A 19,764-nucleotide genomic window follows, 5' to 3' on the forward strand; every position below is an offset into this window, starting at 1 on the left:
TCACAGTATTTAACACCAAGGAAACTTTTACAATTAAATTGGCCCAAACTCCCAACTGTTCACTGTGTCCCCTAAATCAGGAAGGCACATTCCTTCATATGATGTGGGAGTGCACTGCAGTTAAATGCTTCTGGGGCAAAGTGACAAAATTAATTTAGAAGTGCATTCATTTAAATAATGCTTTGCATCTATAATGTTATTTAATGATGATAGCCCCTCGAATCTCAAGAAGATTACTACTGGCAGGCAGCACCAGGCTAGGCGAGGTGGGAAACATGGTTTCCAGTTGGGGAGAGAGGATGCAGGCGGGTGGATAGGACTGAATGAGAACGTAGCAACCACACCTAAGGGCGAAGAAAACAAACAGTTTTAAAATGGGAGCTTTCAAGTTCTAAAATGGGAGCTTTCATTGACAAAGTTAAAAGAGCACATTAAAGATGTGCAGCGTGTGCCAAACACTAGGCTGCTCAGACTGGGGAGAAATGAGTGTGTATTCGGCAGCTGTAAGAGACGACTGCTAGAATGAACATATTATTTTTCCATAGTCAGCCCTATGAGGAAAAAACTATTTATGCACCTTACAAAGCAGACTAATGTGAAGTGTGTAATTGTGTAGTATCCAGCAGAGGTGTGGACTCGAGTCACATGACTTTGACTCAAGTCAGACTTGAGTCACAAATATGATTACTTGCAACTCAACTTTGATTAACACCAATGGCTCGTGACTTGACTTGGACTTGAGCCTTTTGACTCGACCTGACTTGATACCCTCCCCAAGCCCAAATATAAAAAATTATGCTATTAAAAAATTTAATTTAACAGATTACAGTTTGAATCGGACAGCAGCCAATCAAATTGTGCCAGCTGAGAAAAAGTTGTGCGTGGCAGTGCAGAGGAACGTCGGTGAGTGAATTCAGATGGAGCCCTTAGAAAGATGAAATTATTATTTTCGGATATAAAGACGACACTGCATCAACAAAAAACGGATTGCAACTTGCAAAACATGCAGGAAGAAAATGACAGACGGAGGCGCAACAATTTCCAACTTTGTTTGACATTTGAAGCTGCACAAAGAACGGTAAGTCGTGGCTACATCATGGTCACATATAATTTATAACTTTACTAGTGTAGCATGTAGGCTAACGTAATGTTAAATCAATGAGCCTCCACACAGTCAGTCAGTGCGGGAAAGTGATCATTGCACCCAAGATTGAGCTATAAATCCTGCCTGATGTTACTGCTGTTCCTAAAACCATTGACATACGTTAGTCTACTGTAACCACACAGAGAGATAGTGTGTGTGTGTGTGTGTTAAGGTTGGGCGATTGTGTACAAGCCTACATCGCCCGATTGCGCCCCAAAGCCATCCTCAATAGTCGATCACTATTGGGGGGGGGGGGGGGGGGGGGGGGGTCTTTCTCATGGCTACCCATGTATTTCCATGGAAATATAACATTTATTTGGAAAGTAATAAATATATACATATTTTTAAGAGCATTCATGATTTGCGTAAATGTAATATATTAACTATTACTCTTGTTAAAAATATGAAATGGTATTATATTTGGTGAAGAACACATTAGGACTTGTTTAAGACTTGCGACTTGCCTGTCTTGACTTGGACTTGACTTGGGATTTGAGTGCTAAGACTTGAGACTTACTTGTGACTTGTAAAACAATGACTTGGTCCCACCTCTGGTATCCAGACACTCAAATGCAGCATAGGCTACTTTTTGAGCATTCTTCCAGTTCCCTGTGGTTTAAATTTACACTATAATAACATTATATTAAATTCATGAGTCACTCAAACCTGGCTCATGTTGTAATACAATTGTCTGCCCATATTTTTCCTAAATAATAGAGGAGAATCGTCTTTTTGTGGCACATCCTTCCGTGTATAAGGACCCCTTTGAATGCTCCGGACTCTCTTCATGTGGTTGAAGAGGTCTGGAGGTCCCGAGACACTTTCCACGTTTCATTAAGCTCCAGTCAAAAGCTCATAATTTCTTATAAAACACTAAAATAGCTGCCAAACTTCTGCTGGGCTGAAGTTCGAATTCAGGCTGCATCTCAACTGGACGTTATTGGGAGTCCCATAGGGCGGCGAACAATTGCCCCAGCATCGTCCAGGTTTGGCCGGTGTAGGCCGTCATTATAAGTAAGAATTTGTTCTTAACTGACTTGCCTAGTTAAATAAAGGTAAAATATATATTTTTGAATAATAAATCTTCATCATCAGCACAAGCCAAAGGTAGTTATTTCCTACCCAGAAAGCTGGAGAGCGACACGGACATACAGAAAAACAATATTGATTATTAATAGCGAAGGGCCGACGTGGAGGCAAGGAGCGAGGATCAACAACGAGAAGAAGAAACAACCATGAATTGATGGGGAAAAACCGCTTGACAAAACCAAGGCCAGGCTACAGACACTATCATCATGATCATCCAAGCTAATCCACATGCATTTCTAAATGAGGTCACAAAACAAAAACAGCCAACGTTTCATCCACCATGGCCCAGTTTCCTGATGGCCTGTTTATTCATATAGTAGTGGTAGCTGGCTCTGAGAAATCACACAGGTAGGGCCACAACAGGCCCAAGTTCTGGATGGTATCCCATCCTTTGATTGATTTTACAGATTGTTATCTGGCTTTTTTACAATAACTTTAAAAGCCAGAAACATAATAAAAATGAAGATAACTATGTATTCCATATAGCTGTTCCCCAAATAACAAGCAGACCTCAGAGTTGATAAGTAAGCAAGATGGTCGGTTGCTTAGCTTGCCTTGCCTGTGGGTGCAGCCTGCTTTGTGTCCAAATACAGACTCCATACTCAAGAGTTCTCTCCGTACTGAAACAAGTTCATGGATTGTATTTGGCAGATGACAGATTGCTCCCCAAAGTGAGTGGAAAACAAAATAGGGCCAGTTTGATCTCCACTGCTGGTCTGACCAGGTGAGGCCTTCTGATACACAGCAGACTCTGGTAACATCAAATATGTTGAGGTTTTATGGCCTGTTAAAACCAGGTCACACTAATTACTTGACCTCAAAATTACCTTTTACTTTTCTCAAACCTAAAGGACACACGACGAAATGCAACAAAATCACAGCAGCCTCCTCAACTCCCAAACCGGTGCATGTGAAATGGCGCCTCATACGTTATTGTTTTACCCTTGACACATACCAACACACGGGTGTGATCATTCTACAGTGGTCCCTGCAGCTTACGTTCAAACCAGTGTGATTAGACACTTTAGAACGTCCAGTTACGATTGGGATAACAGTCGGCGTTTGAGCTGGCCACACTGTTTTTTACAGCAACATTTTTGCACAAACAGTCTTTACAACATTATGTCCTCTATGTGAGCATTTTAATCTTGAATGCAATGTTCAGACATTCACAGAAGTAGCGACAGCATGACACAATTCTCATCCAAGCCGGAAAATGTAGGCTACATTAGTCGTAGCAGTAACTGAGGAAAGAGTGACCTAACACAAGCAGTCATATTGAGCTAACTCTTGGCTAACAGAAACCAAAATATGAATAAGCTAATAGCAATTTCCATTTACAATTCATCACGTCATGGGTGAGCTCGCCAGTGTTCAAATCATTTAGTAAAACACTTTCTAAAAATAGAAAGTAATCCGACAATGGGTAGCTTGTGCGCACCACCATGTTTTTTTGTTTTTGAGTCAACCAAAGACAAGACACGACAAGATGCATGTTGAAGGGGGTGTGTCATCTACGGGCATTCACTTCCGGACGTTTACTCGAAAGACGAGTGAACCATCCATTCAACTCGTTTTGTTATAACATCTTTGGTCTGACAGACATTTACGTGACAACCAGAATGCATTGTATGATGTCAACAAACATGGCGCCCCACACAGCTGGCAATTAGCTTAGCATCAGCTCATCATAATCAGTACAACCTTCAAGAAATGATTATGATGTGTCCATTACAATCTACGCAAGATTCGGAATGCATGTAACCAGTCCTTGAACATATGTGAATAAAACAGTAAATACATTATGCTCCATACATACGTGCTATAGCAGAAACGACAACACGATATACAGAAACTATGATAACGTAATAAGGCACTTTGATAGAAACCTACACATGTCCAAAGTTATCATTAGGGGGGGGGGGGTTAGCGCAAGATCTGAAGTTCTGTGCTGACTGGAGACGCTCAAATGTCTGAATACTTCATGTGAGGAAACACTAGGGAAGTGCTTGGGTCCTCGTCGAAGAGAGAAGTTTGTCTAGCTCAGTAACGCCTCAAACGTAAATTGTCGTCAACAGGTGAAATGGACAACTTCTATGAATTAATGAGGAGGCGGAACACATCTCAATTCAAACTGATGTTAGAAAATACAACTTGTTAGAAAACAATTAGAAATTGACAAGTTAAAAGTTGAAGCCTATAGATAATTAGCAGGCATTGTGCCTTGGTTTGAGGGCAACATGGGTTAATTGTCCTGTTGCGTAACAATCACATTTTGGAACAGTGAGTGCATGCTGACACTGGGGCGACCGTTATAGATATTTTGAACACATGCTTGTAAAGGTAAAAGGCATGTAGGACAATGTGGTTAATGCAGCAAACCTTCGTGAACATAATGATTCTGATGTTAGCACTGCCGAGACCCGGTGAGGAAAAAATAGAAGTCATAATGCTCAGTGAACTGGCAACCACGGTGGATACATGTTTAAAACATGAGAGAGAGGGGGGGCATTCAACAGAACAAATGAGTTATCTTTGCACAACTGTGGATAAGGCACATAGGCTAATACAGAATTCCTAGCCTACTAATGCTGCATTATCAACATAATGAGAACATTGATCCACATTTTAGATTCATTTCACACTCAGGGGCAGCAGAGTGCAGTTGAGTGCTGAGTGACAAATGGGACACCAACTCCCTGAGTGTGAACATGCTGCCATGTTGCCCTAAGAGATGTGATGCCTGAGTTACTTAGTCATTGACAGTGAATGAGAATAGATCCGTTTCCGCTCCATCTATCCACTCCCTGAACTCACACTGCCTTTCTGACATCCGGCTCAAAGAGACAAGACATTAGAGGCCTGGGGTGATTCACATTACATGCTTAGTATCAGAAAGATCTCTCATAATGGCGCGGGGGTTGGTTGCAAATACAACAATCTGACTCAGAACGAGAGGAGCACATAGGCGCTTTAATTCCGTGTGGCATATAACCCCCATTACAAAGTGGTTACATATAAACTATCTGCTTTGGAATGATATAAGGCTCATGACTCATATCATGATACACAGTCTAATTCCAGTGATTAGATGAGAGGGTGTTTCTCCCCTGAGAAACACCATGAACATAGAGGAGATAGCTAACGTAAGGATGGGGGGGAAACAATTATAATTGATAGTTAAATATCAGTATATTATTTTTTAGAGCCCGACCGATATGGGATTTTCACTGCACAGCCTCTCGCCCCAAGCGTTGCCTCAGTGAACGGTCCCTTGGGAGTCCCTACCCCCATTGAAATTTAAATGGTTATGGTAAGGCTTCGGGTTAAGTAAGGGTTATGGTTAAGGGTTAGTGTACTCTCACACAGCTAGTTAGCTGGCTAGATAAGGGTGGCGAAACGTGAATTTGGACCAATCCCTAACAAGTGACAACCCATATATCAGCACGTAGCTACACTTCGCAAAGAGCAAATACCACACCAGATATCACAGGCAGTAAAGTTAACATTACTAGACAGGAGAATGTTCTTAGCATGGAACTTGCTTTACATTTGGGCATAGCATCCATTGTTTGTCACAACACCCAACGCTATGACACTTCACGTAACAGTATATGGCCAGTGCACATTTTTGGCACGTTAATGAGCTGGCAAGCTTATCTACTCAACACTGACCGTAGAAGCAGTAACAGTTAGTTCACCCTTTTCTACGACTGGTAAGGTTCAGTTGGGTGATTGTTTCCAATCTTGCTGTAGCGCGCCAAGGCAAGACTGGCTTATTAGCCTTGTAAACGGCAATACAAAAACATCTGAAAAAAGGAAAATATCGTCCGATAATATCGGTCAATTGATAAATCGGTCGGGCTCTAATTATATTGAACGATATACAATGCCTTCAGAAAGTTATCACACCAAGACTTTTCCCCACATTTTGTTGTGTTACAAAGGGTGGATACAAATAGATTTAATTATAATTTTTGTTGTCTATGATCTACACAAAAATACTCTAATGTCAAAGTGGAAGAAACATTTTTCACAAATGTTTGAATTTATGAAACACTAATATATCTTGATTAGATAAATATCCAACCCACACATGTTAGAAACACCTTTCGCAGCGATTACAGCTGTGAGTCTTTCTGGGTTAGTCTAACGATTTTCCACACATGGTTTGTACAATATTTGCACATGATTATTTTTAAAATTCTTCAAGCTGTCAAGTTGGTGGTTGATCATGCTTGACAGCCATTTTCAAGTCTTGCCATAGATTTTCAAGCCGATTTAAGTTTTAAAAAATGTACTAGGCCACTCAGGAACATTCAATATTGTCTTGGTAAGCAGTGTACAGTGCCTTGCGAAAGTATTCGCCCCCCTTGAACTTTGCGACCTTTTGCCACATTTCAGGCTTCAAACATAAAGATATAAAACTATTTTTTTTGTGAAGAATCAACAACAAGTGGGACACAATCATGAAGTGGAACGACATTTATTGGATATTTCAAACTTTTTTAACAAATTGATTTTTATGGTTAGGTACACGTTGGAGCAACGACAGTCCTTTTTCGCGAATGCGCACCGCATCGATTATATGCAACACAGGACACGCTAGCTAAATTAGTAAAATCATCAATCATGTGTAGTTAACTAGTGATTATGATTGATTGATTGATTGTTTTTATAAGATAAGTTTAATGCTAGCTAGAAACTTACCTTGGCTTCTTACAGCATTCGCGTAACAGGCAGGCACCTCGTGGAGTGCAATGAGAGGCAGGTGGTTAGAGCGTTGGACTAGTTAACCGTAAGGGTTGCAAGATTGAATCCTCGAGCTGACAAGGTAAAAATCTGTCGTTCTGCCCCTGAACAAGGTAGTTAACCCACTGTTCCTAGGCCGTCATTGTAAATAAGAATGTGTTCTTAACTGACTTTCCTAGTTAAATAAAGTTGTAAGAAAAAAAAAAAAGGCCAAATCGGTGTCCAAAAATACCGATTTCCGATTCTTATGAAAACTTGAAATCGGCCCTAATTAAATCGGCCATTCCGGTTAATCGGTCGACCTCTAGTTCATACAATAATTTTGACAAAACCCTTAACTTAAATATGAAAGTCTACAGTTAAAGCACATCTAGATTGTTTCCTTTCAAAACCATTGTGGTGGCGTACAGAGCCAAAATTATGCAAATTCTGTCACTGTCCAAATACTTATGGACCTGACTATATATCGATGCGTGTCAAATGCCATCACTCATTCTCCGCTGGGTGAGCAATCTCAAAGTGTGCCTATAAGCTATTTAGGGTCTCAATCAAACGATCCATAGCCTGTGATGTATTTATCGGAGTTATGGACCTCACAATAAGACAGATTCGAGTAACTTACAATGTAATGATGAAACTTGAAGCAGCAGCCGCGGCACTATCAGTCGGAAATGGACAGCTCATGGTCCTGAAAGTAGGCAAATTCAAGTGGGCATAATTCCTTTAAACAGTCTTAATTTCCATTAGACTTCGCTAACAACAAAATGGCTTTGTGTTGGAGCCTATTGCTTCCTATTTAAGAAATAAGAGGTAGGCCTACCGGTTGACAGAGGAAATTAGGCTATAGGCTACTATATCCATAGATTTGTTGGTTAATTCCTCCACCCACCAGGCACTCTTGAAAAAGCCAACCTCCGTGTCAGTGAAGGGCGGTTAAGTTAAAACCAGGACCCGAATTGAGAGGGTATGCCATAGGCCTACCATTTATTAAAGAAAATGCAACAATTACTGGCCTAACCCTTGTTAGCTTTTAGATTTTGAAGGAAGTAAAACGGATCCAATTATATAAAGTAATCTATAAACAGCACTTTGGTTCACGATGCTTTATGCTAGAAACAAGCTGTAAAATACCTGGGAAAGACATGGCACGCATATGGGGATATAATCGTTTCCTTTCTTTGACATTCAGTGGCTGAGTTACAACCTTCTATAGCCAAGGAGACAAAAAATGGACTTTACTTGGGAAGTAATCTAATTCTGTCACTATCACTTGATGAAGCGATTCACTTTGTACAATAGAAGAGGGGCGGGCAGGTAGCCTAGTGGTTAGAGGGGCCAGTAACCGAAAGGTTGCTAGATCGAATCCCCAAGCTGACAAGGTAAAAAATCTGTCGTTCTGCCCCTAGGCAGTCATTGTAAATAAGAAATTGTTCTTAACTGACTTCCCTAGTTCAATAAAGGTTCAATAAAAACAATGTGTTTAAATCCAGACAGCTTTTAGGGAAACACTTGTGACCTTCTCTAGTTGGGTTAAGCCACAGAATAAGAGTAAGCAGCAGTTAAAGCTGAACTTTTTCATCGTTGGGGTGGAAAGGTAGGCCTAACTTCTGAAAGTATCATGCTCAGATTCCTAATGATGTCTCAGATTTAATATTTGCAAACAGGGACAGTTGTTGCAAACAAGACACACATTTGGTATTGGAGAAATGGGATATGGAACATATAAGCGTATCCCTCCGTCCATTCTTTGCTTATAATTTCATACATTTGTGTGGTATTAAAAAAATATTCTTCTAATATGTAAAATTACATGAAATGTTTCTAAAATGCAATTTTTTCCTCAGACCTGCAAATATGATGAGTCATGCAATGCTTTTACTATAAAGGAGATCTTTCAACCCCTACTTTTGTTCACAGACCACCATGGACCCGCAACCTCCTGGCCCGCAGCCCTGTGCACTATCAAAACGACTGCATTGTCGTGTAATGCTTACCGGACGAAGAACCTTTTCTAAACCCGCATATCTAAGGCTCTGGTCTGTCCAAGAAGTGGACACTTAACTGTTATTTTGGGTATAGGGGAGGGTCAATCGTTTTTTCCCCAAGCATTCAGGGAGGGTTTAGGTAAAATATATTTTGATGAAGGAAGGGCCATTCATGAGATGTACGAGTTTCTCCATGTAATCCTCATAATGAAAAACATTCACTCCCTAATTGACAAGTAACTCCTATGCTGTCATGATCTCCCCTGAACACTGAATATATTTGTCTTACAAATAGATAACCATGTCTTAGTTACCTACCTCACCCACCTTAGCCATTTGATCCCTGGTTCATTGAATGAGATAATTATTTTATAGAGCTATAAAAAGTATTTGGTTGTAATTTTAAATGTTGCAGGGTGGCCAACCACCCTCCAGGAGTCCATGGGAGCTACTGGTTGAGCAGGCTTTTGCTCCAGCCTTGCTCGAACACACCACATTGTAAAACAATCAGCTGCTTAAGAGGGTTTTGATAAGCTGACTCTGGTGGATTTGAGCAGGGTTGGAGTGAAAGCAGAAAAATTAGATTTAAAAACAGATTCATAAAAAAAAAACACCTTATGGAACAGCGGGGACTGTGACGCAACACAAACATAGGCACAGACACATGCACACACACACTATAAACACGGATTTAGTACTGTAGATATTTGGTAGTTGTGGAGTAGGGGCCTGAGGGCACACAGTGTGTTGTGAAATCTGTGAATGTATTGTAATGTTTTTAAAATTGTATAAACTGTAAACAGACACTGCTGGAAGAGTATCTAATGGGGATCCATAATAAATACAAATACAAAAACCTGCACACCCAGTAACTCTCTACATGGATGTTTGATGGACCACATCAGTGCAGTATTTTACCTTGTGAGGGGTTAAGTACCTACACAAGGGCAGAATATACGATATATGGTTCCTCGCAGACCACCATGGACCCACAATTTTCAGTCACCACTTGGGGGGGGGGGGGGGGGGGGGGGTGTAAGTGACGAGCTTTTAAAGAAATAAAAAAAAAACGTATCTGTCCAACAAGTGGCTAGAAAAGTTTATTCCAAGCCCTCCTTCTACCCTTAAGGTCTATTTAATCTAAACTGAGGAAGTGTGAATATCTGGGAGGTACATTCCTAGCTCTGAGACATCATAGACAGTTCAAGTGAACTGCAGTGTTTAAAGTGGTAGAATAAACAGACATGGTACATAACTGGGCCACCGTGGCCAGGCATATAAAGAGAGGGGCAGCAAGCCTTACCAAGCAGGGCAGGCACATCATCGGACTAATTTCATTGCCGTTGACACGGCTCCTAATTGAGCTGGATGCCCAATTAAGGAAAGTAGACACTGGATGAATTAAACAAACCGTCCAGATTGGGCTGCAGAGAGCCAGGGACAGGACGTGTGTGTGTGTGTGTGGGGGGGGGGGGGGGCAAAGGGCAGAGCCTGTGGGAGCTCACACGGCATTTCTCCCAATTTCACTTTGTAACAGTCCTGCCATGTCTTTTCTCATCGTTCCCCTCTCTATACTATACGCAGCTGTTCTTTTATTTCCCCCATATCAGCAGCACAGCGGTTACAGAGATGATAATTAGGGGTTAGAGAGATTACAAAGTCTCCGACCCTGTGATTATATTTTTCCCATGTCTGAACTTTGGCTTCAGTACAATTGTACGCCACAGTACCTGAGGGTTGTGTAGGGAGCTGTGATAGGGAAGGGAGCAGAGAGAAGAGACGCTGGTGAAAAGTCAGCCGGCTGTCTGACATGGTGCTGATAAGGAAATGGTGTTTTCCCCGGGGGAAGGAGGAGGGATTCCCGAAAGCCAGATTTAAGCAGAGCGCAGGGAGTGGTTTGGGGGTTAGAAATTCGATTACTGCCAACACTGGAAGAGGGTTTCAATTCCAAATTATCTCCCCATCCGGTCCTCATCACCTCTGAGATGGAAGGCAGCTCAGCTCACCTCACCCAGCCCAACCTCCAGTCCATATCATCAGACACATACCAGAGTACACAGAGAACCAAGGAGACAAAACCTTTAACATCCTTGTTAAAGACTAAGGCCGGGACTTAATCTGACAGATTAACAATTTGATCAGTGACACACTTAAAAGGCAATATGCTCTACGTTCATGTCGGCTGTAAACAGTTTAGATGTCGTCTCAAGCAGAAATCCCATTTTAAAGGCAATTACAGCCTATAGGCTGCTGATCTCTGTTTGTTTGAATCTCAGCCTTAGTGAGATTTAGTCCAAGTCAAAGCACACACACGCATATCCACCCGCATATTCTACACTCTCAGTCCAAACATGCTCTAGTAATTAACATCCAATCAAGCACAGCATTAGTTTTGTTTCCGATCCAGGCATTATTGTTGTTTCAATTGAGATCAGGGTTCCCTATTAACTAGCTTATCTCAAAGGTAAATCAATCCTGGGTGGCAAACTGGCCGGGATCAGTAAATTAATTTAACGAGGTGGCCAACACCAAATCTTTTCAAAAGCATAGGTGCTTTAAAATAAAAGTTCAAAAAGGACACAAAGTCAGATGAGCTTTTTTTTAAATAATAATTTACCTGCCTTTCAAGTTTGTTTGTTTCATGCAATTTTGGCCAGCAAATGGATTTCTAAATTGCCTGTTACAGCTCACCCTTGTTTTAGAATATCTTTACAAAGTACTTACGTCTCCCTCCCACCTGAGCCTGTTAAAGAGATTATTCAGTATTTTTATTTTTTACTTAAATAATCTTCAAACTACACGCAGAGACATAAAAATGGTATCCATAAGTTCATGACTCTGGGCAAGTAGAAGAAAATACCCAAATCCTAAAATGTCGCAGTATCCCTTAAATAATGGATTTCAAATGTCACGTAAGCGACTAAATGTCCACTGAGAGAATAGCCATGTAAAAGGTCAACAGTTTCAAGTAGCTTTTAACACTTTATACACTTATCGCTGCCCTGTTAATGTGTTGGGTCGTGACTAGGCAGTTAGATTTGTGAACACTAAGGACCAGTGAGAGTAGGTCCCACGAGAAAGTGAAAAAAAAGTACATGAAAAGAACTTTATCTTTGATGAATAGCCTGACATTAATCCATTGTGTGATAGGTGTGCTAAAACCAGGGGCTCGATCAGGAAAACAAAACACAGCTACATGGCTAAATGCTTTGCTTGGCCCTGGGTTATTCACAGGCTTAGGTTTGTTATACTTAAAAAACAAGGTCCTCTCATTAAAATCAGAAAGAGTGAGAGAGACAGAGAGAGAGCGCTTCAGCCCGACGCATTTGAGTTACAGCTAGCAAGAGGCCTGCCCAGCATTGTCCAATGAGGTTACAGAGTGGGTGGACACAGCAGAGAGAGAGCAACGCAATAGTCCGGAGTCGTGAGTGCTACTTTCAGAACTACTGGCTAAAAAGTATACAAAAGTACCGGATAATCTCTTTATTAAGGAGAATCAGCTTGATTTATGATAAGCTGACTGCTAAAACCGCCTCCTTCTCCCCCAGTAACCCCGGAGCGTAGACACGAGTCAAGGGCAGGCAGGCATTTTGATATCTGGAAAGCATGAAAGGCCCTACACACAAAAACTGACTGATCCCTGATCTCAAGCGTGAAAGCCTGAGAGCCACGCCACCTAATGCCTCAGAGCATTTTAAAAAGCAACCTGGAGAGCACGCTGCTGAATGAAAGGAAATATTTACTAAAGAACCAGAGGGTATATCATCCTTTCAAACAAAATGGCATCAAAAAACACACACTGTGCTCAAGGAGGAAGAAAAGGACAGATGACACACACACCTGTGGCAGGCTGATTCCCTCTTTCTGCATGAAGTAATTCTTCTTGAACTCATAATAGGTGTTGTACTGGTTCCAGGACTGCAAGAAGTCAAACCTGTGTTGGAAACAGACACACATACACAAGATGTACAGCTACATAAGATGTAAAGCCACTAGATTGAACAGAAACTTGAGCCGTTTTCCTTTATTCAGCACAGAAAAGAGCAGGAATGGCCTTTTCTCTAGCTGCTTACCGCGGGTCATTCTTGGCGCGGACGCTGGTCTCAAACTTGACACCGTTCCTGGCCACGTACTCAGCCAGCTTGTCAATAACCGGTTGGATGTCAGGGGGCGGAGGGATGATGGCTGGCGCTGCCACAGCAACCGGGGCCGCCACGGCAACGGGAGCCTGGGGCCGCGAACTGATAGATGAGGGAAAGATGAGTGGAGACGAAATAAAGATATTTAGCAATGCATCACATTATGTGGGGGAACTAGGTAGTATGGGGAGTGATAAAATATCTCCACTTCTGTCCAATAAGTGTCCACATACCTTGTCTCTGGTATGACAGCAGCAGGAATAACAGGGGCAGGAGGAGAAGGGGTTGAGAGGCAGACTGGGACCTGGCTGGGAACTGGAGTTGGTGGTGGGATGATGGGAAATGTAGTCGGAGGTGCTGTGTAGATGATCCGTGTCGATGGCTCAGGAGGTGCAGGGGGCGTGGTCCCTGGAGGAGGCGGGGTTCCAGAGTAAGAGGGTGGAGCCAACATTCTGCCAGAGGGCAGGGAGCTGTAGTAGCCGTTGGCATCGATCCCAGGGGGGGGCGGGGCCAGGCAGTAGGTCCCATCAGGAAGCATGCAGTACCCATAGTACATCGCTGCCACGTTAGCTGTAAGGTCAGAGAGAGGAAATTATCAAAATAGGTAATCATGCGAATACTTCAATTGCATGTGGTTTTGCATGCCTTCCCTGTCAATGAGCAAATGTTTAAGTCAGCATTGGATGAGATAGGTCTGCTCAGTGTTAGTGTGTGTGGGTAGGCTGTGGTGCCGAGCGGACTAACGTATACATTTAAGTCTGGCCTCATCGCTAATCGGATCTTAGCCTCACAGAGGAGGCAGAGAGAATAAAGCAAACTCCACGCTGATACAAATTAAACATTTTAATAATCTATGTCTGGATCACTGTCTACTTAATTAAAATGTACTTTGTCAGCAGAAGACGGGAGGGAAAAAGGGGAACAAAAAGGAGAATGGCCCAACAAGAATAATTAGGATCAGCTTGTTGGAAATCATAATGTGTTTAAAAGCGGATATCAAAAACAATATGCAACCGATCATTTCCAAAGCCTCTCATTACAATCACACTACCCATTTTGGACTCTATCAAGTGCATCAACAGGTCAGGGAAAGTAATTTACAGCAGGAATAAGAAAATAATACCGGCACAACGACCGGGGTTAACACAGTCAGGTTATGAATAAAACAACTGACAGATTCACTCATAGTGTTCAAAGGGGAAGAGAGAAACAGGCAAGAAGGCTCCATAAAGGTGTGCTATGTCACTGTACAATGGTGCAAGTCAGAGTTTCTGTGAAAATTCGGCTCATACCGTTACTGTGGATGGGAAATTGGGAAATGCTAATTCTGTGTGTGTCAAACTGACTTTGTTTGCGATGACAATTTAACATTTTTAAGTATAATAATTGATTCCTGTGAGGTGCTACACAGATTCGCTCTGACAACTGAGCTGGAAAATTTGCGCTCACATCAGCTACCGTTACCAGACTGTATAAACAGATTCTGCCAGCTCACTGCCAACAGCAGCAGTAGGGGGAGAGGGGAGGGCAGGTGTTTGTCATAATTTGTGGGTGTGGTGGGGGTCAGTCTGAGGACGCTCAAAATGTCACATCCATCTTAAATTGTCCGCTCACTGAGACTTATTCCGTGGCAGCTCAGACTCAAAACCATAACGAGATCGACTGTAATTGTATTAAGTTGAGTTTTCACATTCCGTTTGATACGGTTAGCCATCACATCAATAACCACTTAAGAGTAGGATTGGGAGTGGGAGGATGAGGGCGTTCGGTTCAGCATGTAGCTGTGTGTCTCGGTGCATTATGAACTCTCCAAGGTCTTTTTCTGTGGCAGTGGTTTCCATCCCTGATGGAGTGTACAGAACGGAGAGACAGAGGAGGAGAACGATAGAGAGGGAATAAGAGGCTTATTTTGTCAAACCTGAAACTGGATGATATTAACTTGTGAGTCACCTCTCTGGTGGACTGTTACGAAGACCCATCCAAAATGCACAAGGCTGGAAACCTGTAGGAGAGCCATCATTCACATGCTCCATATGTATTTGTTCCATCTAATTAAAAATGAAAGGCCGAAATGTCTTCAGTCAATAAGTATTCAACCCCTTTGTTATGGCAAGCATAAATAAGTTCAGGAGTAAAAATGTGCTTAACAAGTCAAATAAGTTGCATGGACTCTGTGTGCAATAATGGTGTTAAAAATATATTTTTTAATGACTACCTCATCTCCGTACTCCACACATACAGGTAATTGTAAGGTCCCACAGCCGAGCAGCGAATTTCAAACACAAAGACCAAGGAGGTTTTTAAATGCCTCTCAAAGAAGGGTTTCTATTTGTAGATGGGTAAGAGCATAGTGAAGTTATTAATTACACTTTGGATGGTGTATCAATACACCCAGTTACCACAAAGATAAAGGCATCCTTCCTAACTCAGGTGTCGGAGAGGAAGGAAACTGCTCAGCGAATGGCCAATGGCGACTTTAAAATAGTCAGCGTTTAATGGCTGTGATAGAAGAAAACGGAGGATGGATCAACAACGTTGTTACTCCACAATACTGACCTAAATGACAGTGTGAAAAGAAGGAAGACTGTACAGAACTAAATCTACACTGGAGTTGCTTACCAAGAAGACCGTGAATATTCCAGTTTTGACTTAAATCTAAGACCTGAAAATGGTTGTCTATCAATGATCAACAATCAATTTGACAGAGCTTGAAGAATTTGGAAAATAATAAATGGGAAAATGTTGCACAATCCAGCTGTGGAAATCTCTTAGAGACTTACCCAGTGTCATCTGACAAAGTCTTGCCGCAGGGGTGTGAACAGATATGTAAATTAGAAGTTTCTGTATTTTATTTTCAATAAATTTGCAAACATTTCTAAAAACATGTATTCACTTTGTCATTCTGGGGTATTGTCTGTAGATGGATAACATTGATTTTACCCACTTTGAAATCAGGTTGTAACAACAAAATCTGGAATAAGTCGGAAGGTATGAATACTTCCCGAAGGCACCATCGATATGTATAAGGGTAAGGTGACTAGGCATCAGGACACATGATTAATAGAGTAGCAGCAGCATACAATCATAATTTAAGTGTGTGTGTGTCTATGTACAGTCAGTATACATGTGTGTGCATGTTGTGTGTGTGTGTTGGAGTCTCAGTAGGCATTAGTGTCTAGAGTCCTGTGAGTGTGCAAAGAGACAGTGCAAAAATAGTAAATACAACAGTTTACTTAGATAGTCCGTGTAGCCATTCTGTTAGTAATTTAGAAGTCTTATGGCTTGGGGATAAAAGCCGTTTAGGAGCCCGTTGTTTTCAGACTTGATGCACCGGTACCACTTGCAGAGTGCAGTCTATGGCTTGAGTGCCTGGACTCTAAAGATTTTCCGGACCTTCCTTTCACATCGCCTGATATAGATGTCCTGTATTGCAGGGAGTTCGGCCACAGTGATATACTGGACTGTCCGCACCACCTGTAGCGCCATGCAATTGAGGGGGGTGCCGTTGCCATGCCAAGCAATGACGCAGCCAGTCAAGATGCTTTCAATAAAGCAGCTGTAGAACCTCTAACTTCCTGATTAGAGAAGAGTTGCGCTGCCACGCCTTCTTCATGACTGTGTACTTGTGAGTGGACCATTTGAAGTCCTTAGTGATTTGGACACCGATGAACTTGAAGCTCTCGACCCGCTCCACTGCTTCCTGTAGTTGACAAACAGCTCCTTGGTCTTACGGACGTTGAGGGAGAGGTTGCAGTCCCGACAGGTCACTGACCTCCTACCTGCAGCCTTTCAAATCACTTCATAAATACAGATGTGAGTGCTACAGGGTGGTAGTCAGTGTAGCATGACGTTTTTGAGTTCTTGGTAACAGGAATCATGGTAGTCATCTTAAGACATGTGGAGATTACAGACTGGGTCAACTAGAGGTTGAAAATTACAGTGAATATGACTGCCATCTGATCTGCGCATGCTCTGAGAACGCAACCTGGAATACCATCCGGCCCCACGGCCTGATTAAAGACCTTACTCACGTTGGCATCGGAGAGCGAGATCACCCAGTCCTCTGGGTTCATGTATGGTACGGCGTTGTTGTCTAAGCGTGCATAAAATGCATTGTGTTTGTCTGGACGAGAGGGTGGGTCTCTTTTTAAATCTGTAATGGCTATCTCCTGCCACATGTGACGGGCATCGAAGCCTGTGGATTACGATTCCACCTTATTCCTAGATTGTCCTTTTGCTCGTTTGATGACTCTGGAGGATGTAGCGGGACTTGTTGTACTTGTTCCTGTCATTGGGGGGGGGGGGGGGTCTTGTCTGAAAGCCATGTTTCAGAATAGCAGAGAATATTGCAGTTATGAGAGTCCCGTTTGTAGCAAATCCACAATCGGAGGTCATCCATCTTATTATCAAGTGAATATAGGGAAGAGGTGGCCGGAAGAGGTGGCCAAAAGAATCACAAAATAGCAATGTTGGGTTGGAGCTCGCATCCAGCACGGCGCCATCTTATTAGCAAAGAGAGAGAAACACACACCAGGGATTCCGTTATGAAAATGAGGCACTGGAAATTTGACCGGCAGCATTTAAATTTACTGGAACCATATGCATAGGGTGCATAACTTGATTAGGGTGTACACCCACACTGCTCAGAATGACAAAAAAAACAATCACATTTAGATGATGATCAATCATGTTTTACAGAACATGCAAGTTGATGATGCAATGACGTGTATCCTTACAGCACACTTTGAAGATGTTAGAATAACTGTCCATATTTACTTTCTCAGCCAACAAGATGAGTACGAAACAGCAAAATCAAGAGCCTATGCATAGGCTGAGTGTGATTTTCACATTTGGGGAAGCACATTTTCACCATAAAAATTGCACCTTTAAAATAAATCATGAACATGCATCATCACACGCATCCTCGCATTTGCAGACTTATGTAAGAGAGCCTACTATTCGTAATGTGATGAGTATTTGTAATTATTATGGATCCCCATTAGCTGCTGCCTCTTCCTGGGGTCCAGTAAAATGAAAGCAATTACAGTGCATTTGAAAAGTATTCAGACCGCTTGACTTTTTCCATATTTTGTTACATTACAGCCTTATTCTAAAAAGGATGAAATTGTACAGGTAGGACTCTAAAAGCTTGGCACACCAGTATTTTGGGAGTTTATCCCATTCTTCTCTGCAGATCCTCTCAACTCTGTCAGGGTGCATGGGGAGCATCAGTGCATAGCTATTTCCATGTCTCTCCAGAGATGTTCGATCAGGTTCAACCTCTGGCTAAGCCACTCAAGGACATTGAGACTTGTCCCGAAGCCACTCATGAGTTGTCTTGGCTGTGCGCTTAGGGTCATTGTCGCCCCAGTCTGAGGCCCTGAGCGCTCTGGAGTAGATTTTCATCAAGGATCTCTGTACTTTGCTCCATTCATCTTTTCCTGGATCCTGACTATTCTCTCAGTCCCTGCCGCTAAAAAACATCCCCACAGCCTGATGCTGCCACCACTATGCTTCATTGTTGAGATGGTGCCAGGTTTCTCCAGATGTGACGCTTGTCATTCAGGCCAAAGAGTTCAACCTTGGACTTGAATCTTGTTTCTCATGGTCTGAGAGTCCTTTAGGTGCCTTTTGGCAAACCCTAAGTGGGCTATCATTTGCCTTTTACTGAGGAGTGGCTTCCGTCTTGCCACACTACCATAAAGGCCTGATTGATGGAGTGCTGCAGAGATGATTGTCCCTCTGGAAGGTTCTCCCATCTCCACAGAGGAACTCTGGAGGTCTTTCAGAGTGACCATCGGGTTATTGATCACCTCCCTGACCAAGGCCCTTCTCCCCCGATTGCTCAGTTATGCCGGGTGGTCAGCTCTAGGAAGGGGCTTGCTGTTTCCAAACTTCTTCCTTTTCAGAATGATGGAGGCCACTGTGTTCTTGGGGACCTTCAATGCTGCAGAAGTCTTTTGGTACCCTTCCCCAAATCTGTGCTCGACACAATCCTGTCTCGGCGCTCTACGGACAATTCCTTCGACCTCATGGCTTGATTTTTGCTCTGACATGCACTGTCAACTGTGTGACCTTACATAGACAGGTATGTGCCTTTCCAAATCATGTCCAATCAATTGAATTGAACACAGGTGTACTCCAATGAAGTTGTAGAAACATCTCAAGGAGGATCAATGGAAACAGGATGCATTGAAGGTCAATTTCTAGTGTCATATCAAAGGGTCTGAATACTTAAATATGTAAATAAGGTATGTCTGTTTTGTATTTAATTATGAATGTATTTATTTGGTTAAATATTTTGTATTTTACCCCTTTTTTTATCCTGAATTTTGATCTTGTCTCATTGCTGCAACTTCCCAACAGGCTCGGGAGGCAAAAGTCAATTAATGGGTCCACCAAAACATGACCTGCCAAACTGCACTTCTTAACACCAGCCCGCTTAACCTGGAAGCCAGCCGCACCAATGTGTCGGAGGAAACACCATTCAACTGACGACTGAGGACAGCCTGCAGGCACCTGGCCCGCCAAAAGGAATCGCTAGAGCGCGTTGAGCCAAGTAAAGCCAGACCCAGCCAAACCCGACTCTAATCCAGATGATGCTTGGCCAATTGTGGGCCGCCCTATGGGACTCCTGATCACGGCCGGGTGTGAA

The 19,764-nt window shown here is 42.5% G+C and overlaps 1 protein-coding gene across 2 annotated transcripts in view; it reads right to left on the reverse strand.

The window, feature by feature from the left end:
* Positions 1-19,764, reverse strand: part of LOC110509738 (splicing factor, suppressor of white-apricot homolog) — a 124,318-nt gene that overhangs the window by 77,074 nt on the left and 27,480 nt on the right. For both annotated transcript variants that reach the window (XM_036967199.1, XM_036967198.1), the window contains exons 8-10: positions 13,343-13,679; positions 13,044-13,211; positions 12,811-12,904 (exon numbers count right to left, since the gene is read on the reverse strand). In XM_036967199.1, coding sequence (XP_036823094.1) covers positions 12,811-12,904; positions 13,044-13,211; positions 13,343-13,679 — 599 coding nt within the window. The remainder of the gene's footprint in view (positions 1-12,810; positions 12,905-13,043; positions 13,212-13,342; positions 13,680-19,764) is intronic.

This window comes from Oncorhynchus mykiss, chromosome Y, assembly GCF_013265735.2.
Source record: "Oncorhynchus mykiss isolate Arlee chromosome Y, USDA_OmykA_1.1, whole genome shotgun sequence".
Classification (NCBI taxonomy): domain Eukaryota; kingdom Metazoa; phylum Chordata; class Actinopteri; order Salmoniformes; family Salmonidae; genus Oncorhynchus; species Oncorhynchus mykiss.